General features: G+C 64.3%; 1 protein-coding gene across 1 annotated transcript; it reads left to right on the forward strand.

Moving 5' to 3' along the window:
- Positions 1-579: 579 nt before the first annotated feature.
- C5H11orf96 (chromosome 5 C11orf96 homolog) lies at positions 580-1,396 on the forward strand. The gene has a single exon (XM_032188630.1). It carries the CDS (start codon positions 636-638, stop codon positions 996-998), a length of 363 nt encoding a protein of 120 aa, XP_032044521.1. The 5' UTR covers positions 580-635; the 3' UTR covers positions 999-1,396.
- Positions 1,397-1,959: the final 563 nt, after the last annotated feature.

Genomic DNA, 1,959 nt, shown 5'->3' on the forward strand with positions numbered 1-1,959 from the left:
CCCCCTGGCACCCACCGGGGCATCTCCCGACCCCTCGGCGAAGCACGAACCGGAGTCACTCCGAATCAGGTACTTAACCCCGATCAAACCACGGCCAGGAGGGACATGGGACCGACCCCAGCCCCTCACATGGGGCTGACCCGGCACCGGGGGGGGGCGGCAGCTCGGGCCCGGCCCCGGCCGCGGGCAGGGGGGGCCGGGGGCGGAGCGGCGGAAGGCAAGCGGGCAGCGGGGGGGCCCCGCCGCCGTCTGAGCATGCTCGGGCGTGGGCAGCCCGGGCTATATAGGAGCCGTGCCGAGCCGTGCCGAGCCCAGCCGCTCTGCTTGGGGCAGGGGGGGACGGGAGAGGGGCTCCGCATCGCCCGGCTCGGCTCCGCACCGCTCCGATCCCATCCCACTGCCCGGCACCGCACCGCTCCCGGGGCACCGCTCGGCTCCCAGCACCCGGCTCGGCTCCGCTCCTGTTCTCTCCTCTCCTTTCCGTCTCCTCGGCTCCCATCTCCCCGGCTCCTCGCCGCTTTTCCCCCCGCCGGGACCCGGCTCCCGGCACGGCCGAGGCAGCGCCCCCCGCCCCGCCGGCTCCGGCGGCGCCCCCCGGCCCGGCCCCGGCTCGGTGCCCCCCGGCGGAGGGCAGGATGGCCGCCAAGCCCTCCGAGCTGCTGGGCGTCTGCTCCAGCTACCAGGCGGTGATGCCGCACTTCGTCTGCGTGGCCGAGGAGTTTCCCCCTCCCGCCCGGCCGGCCCGAGCCCCCCGGGGCAAGCTGCGGCGGCCGCGGCAGTCGCGCTTCAAGACGCAGCCGGTGACTTTCGACGAGATCCAGGAGGTGGAGGAGGAAGGGGTGTCCCCCATGGAGGAGGAGAAGGCCAAGAAGTCCTTCCTGCAGTCCCTCGAGTGCCTGCGGCGCAGCACCCAGAACCTCAGCCTGCAGCGGGACCGCCTGGGCAGCTGCCGCCTGCGCAACAGCCTCGACTCCAGCGACTCGGACTCGGCCCTCTGAGGTTGGCACGGCTCTGCCCGGCTCGGCACGGCTCTGCCCGGCTCGGCACGGCTCGGTGGGACTGCTCCCGGCAGGGACCCGGCCGCAGGGAGGCTCGGCGGGGCGCCCGGCGGGCCGGGCTGTGCTCTGAGAAAGCGCTTCTTGTACCTGCGGCTCTGTTCGGCTGTACGAAACTCTCCGTCTGAGACACACACACAGAAAAAAAAGAAAAAGAAAAAAAAAAAATCTTTTTCTATTCGTTAGAAGAAATACGAGCTGTTTTAGATGCATCGAGCTGCTGGACTTTATATTTATTTTTGCATTTAAACTGTTGACTGCGTTAATTTAATATGTTTCTACCTGAATGTCTGTTATTATTTCCATAAAAGAGTAATAAAATCCGATATATTTGCACAGTACCTACCGGGCTGTCCTTATTTCGGGGCCCTGCTGTCCTCTTCGGGCTCTCCTTGCCCCTCTGGACAGGGCTGCAGGCACTCGGAGGCTGCCGGCAGCCCATGCAGAAGCAGCAGCGCTGTCCCCGGGGATGCTGCTCAGAGAGGTTTCGTGCTCTGTGCCGCCAGGTACACGCTGATGAGACAGGACACGAGCCAGGCTGATTTTAGACAACTTCATTTTCCTGTCAGAGATCTTTGTATTAAAGTAGCTTGATGTTTAAGGACTGTTTGGAAGTGCTTGTGCCTGAAAATGTTAGCGCAGCCGGGCAGGTGGAGTTTGTTCAGAGCTGCACGTGTGCTTTCTGCTCTCTTTCTCCTTTCCTGTCTTTGCCATGTGGTTTCCTCATGCTGCGGGGTTTTTCCAGCGTTTTTCTGCTCTCTGTGAGTTGCTGTTGTCCCTTCCAGCCCCCGAGCCGTGTGGTGCTGCAGCTGGAGCGAGCACAGGTCAGTTTGGCAGAGCAAAAGAGGGGACGGGACGGGCTTGTCTTGGAGCCGAAAAGCAGAGGCTTTCCTGTGTGGGGTGG

This window comes from Aythya fuligula, chromosome 5, assembly GCF_009819795.1.
Source record: "Aythya fuligula isolate bAytFul2 chromosome 5, bAytFul2.pri, whole genome shotgun sequence".
In the NCBI taxonomy this organism is placed as follows: Eukaryota; Metazoa; Chordata; class Aves; order Anseriformes; family Anatidae; genus Aythya; species Aythya fuligula.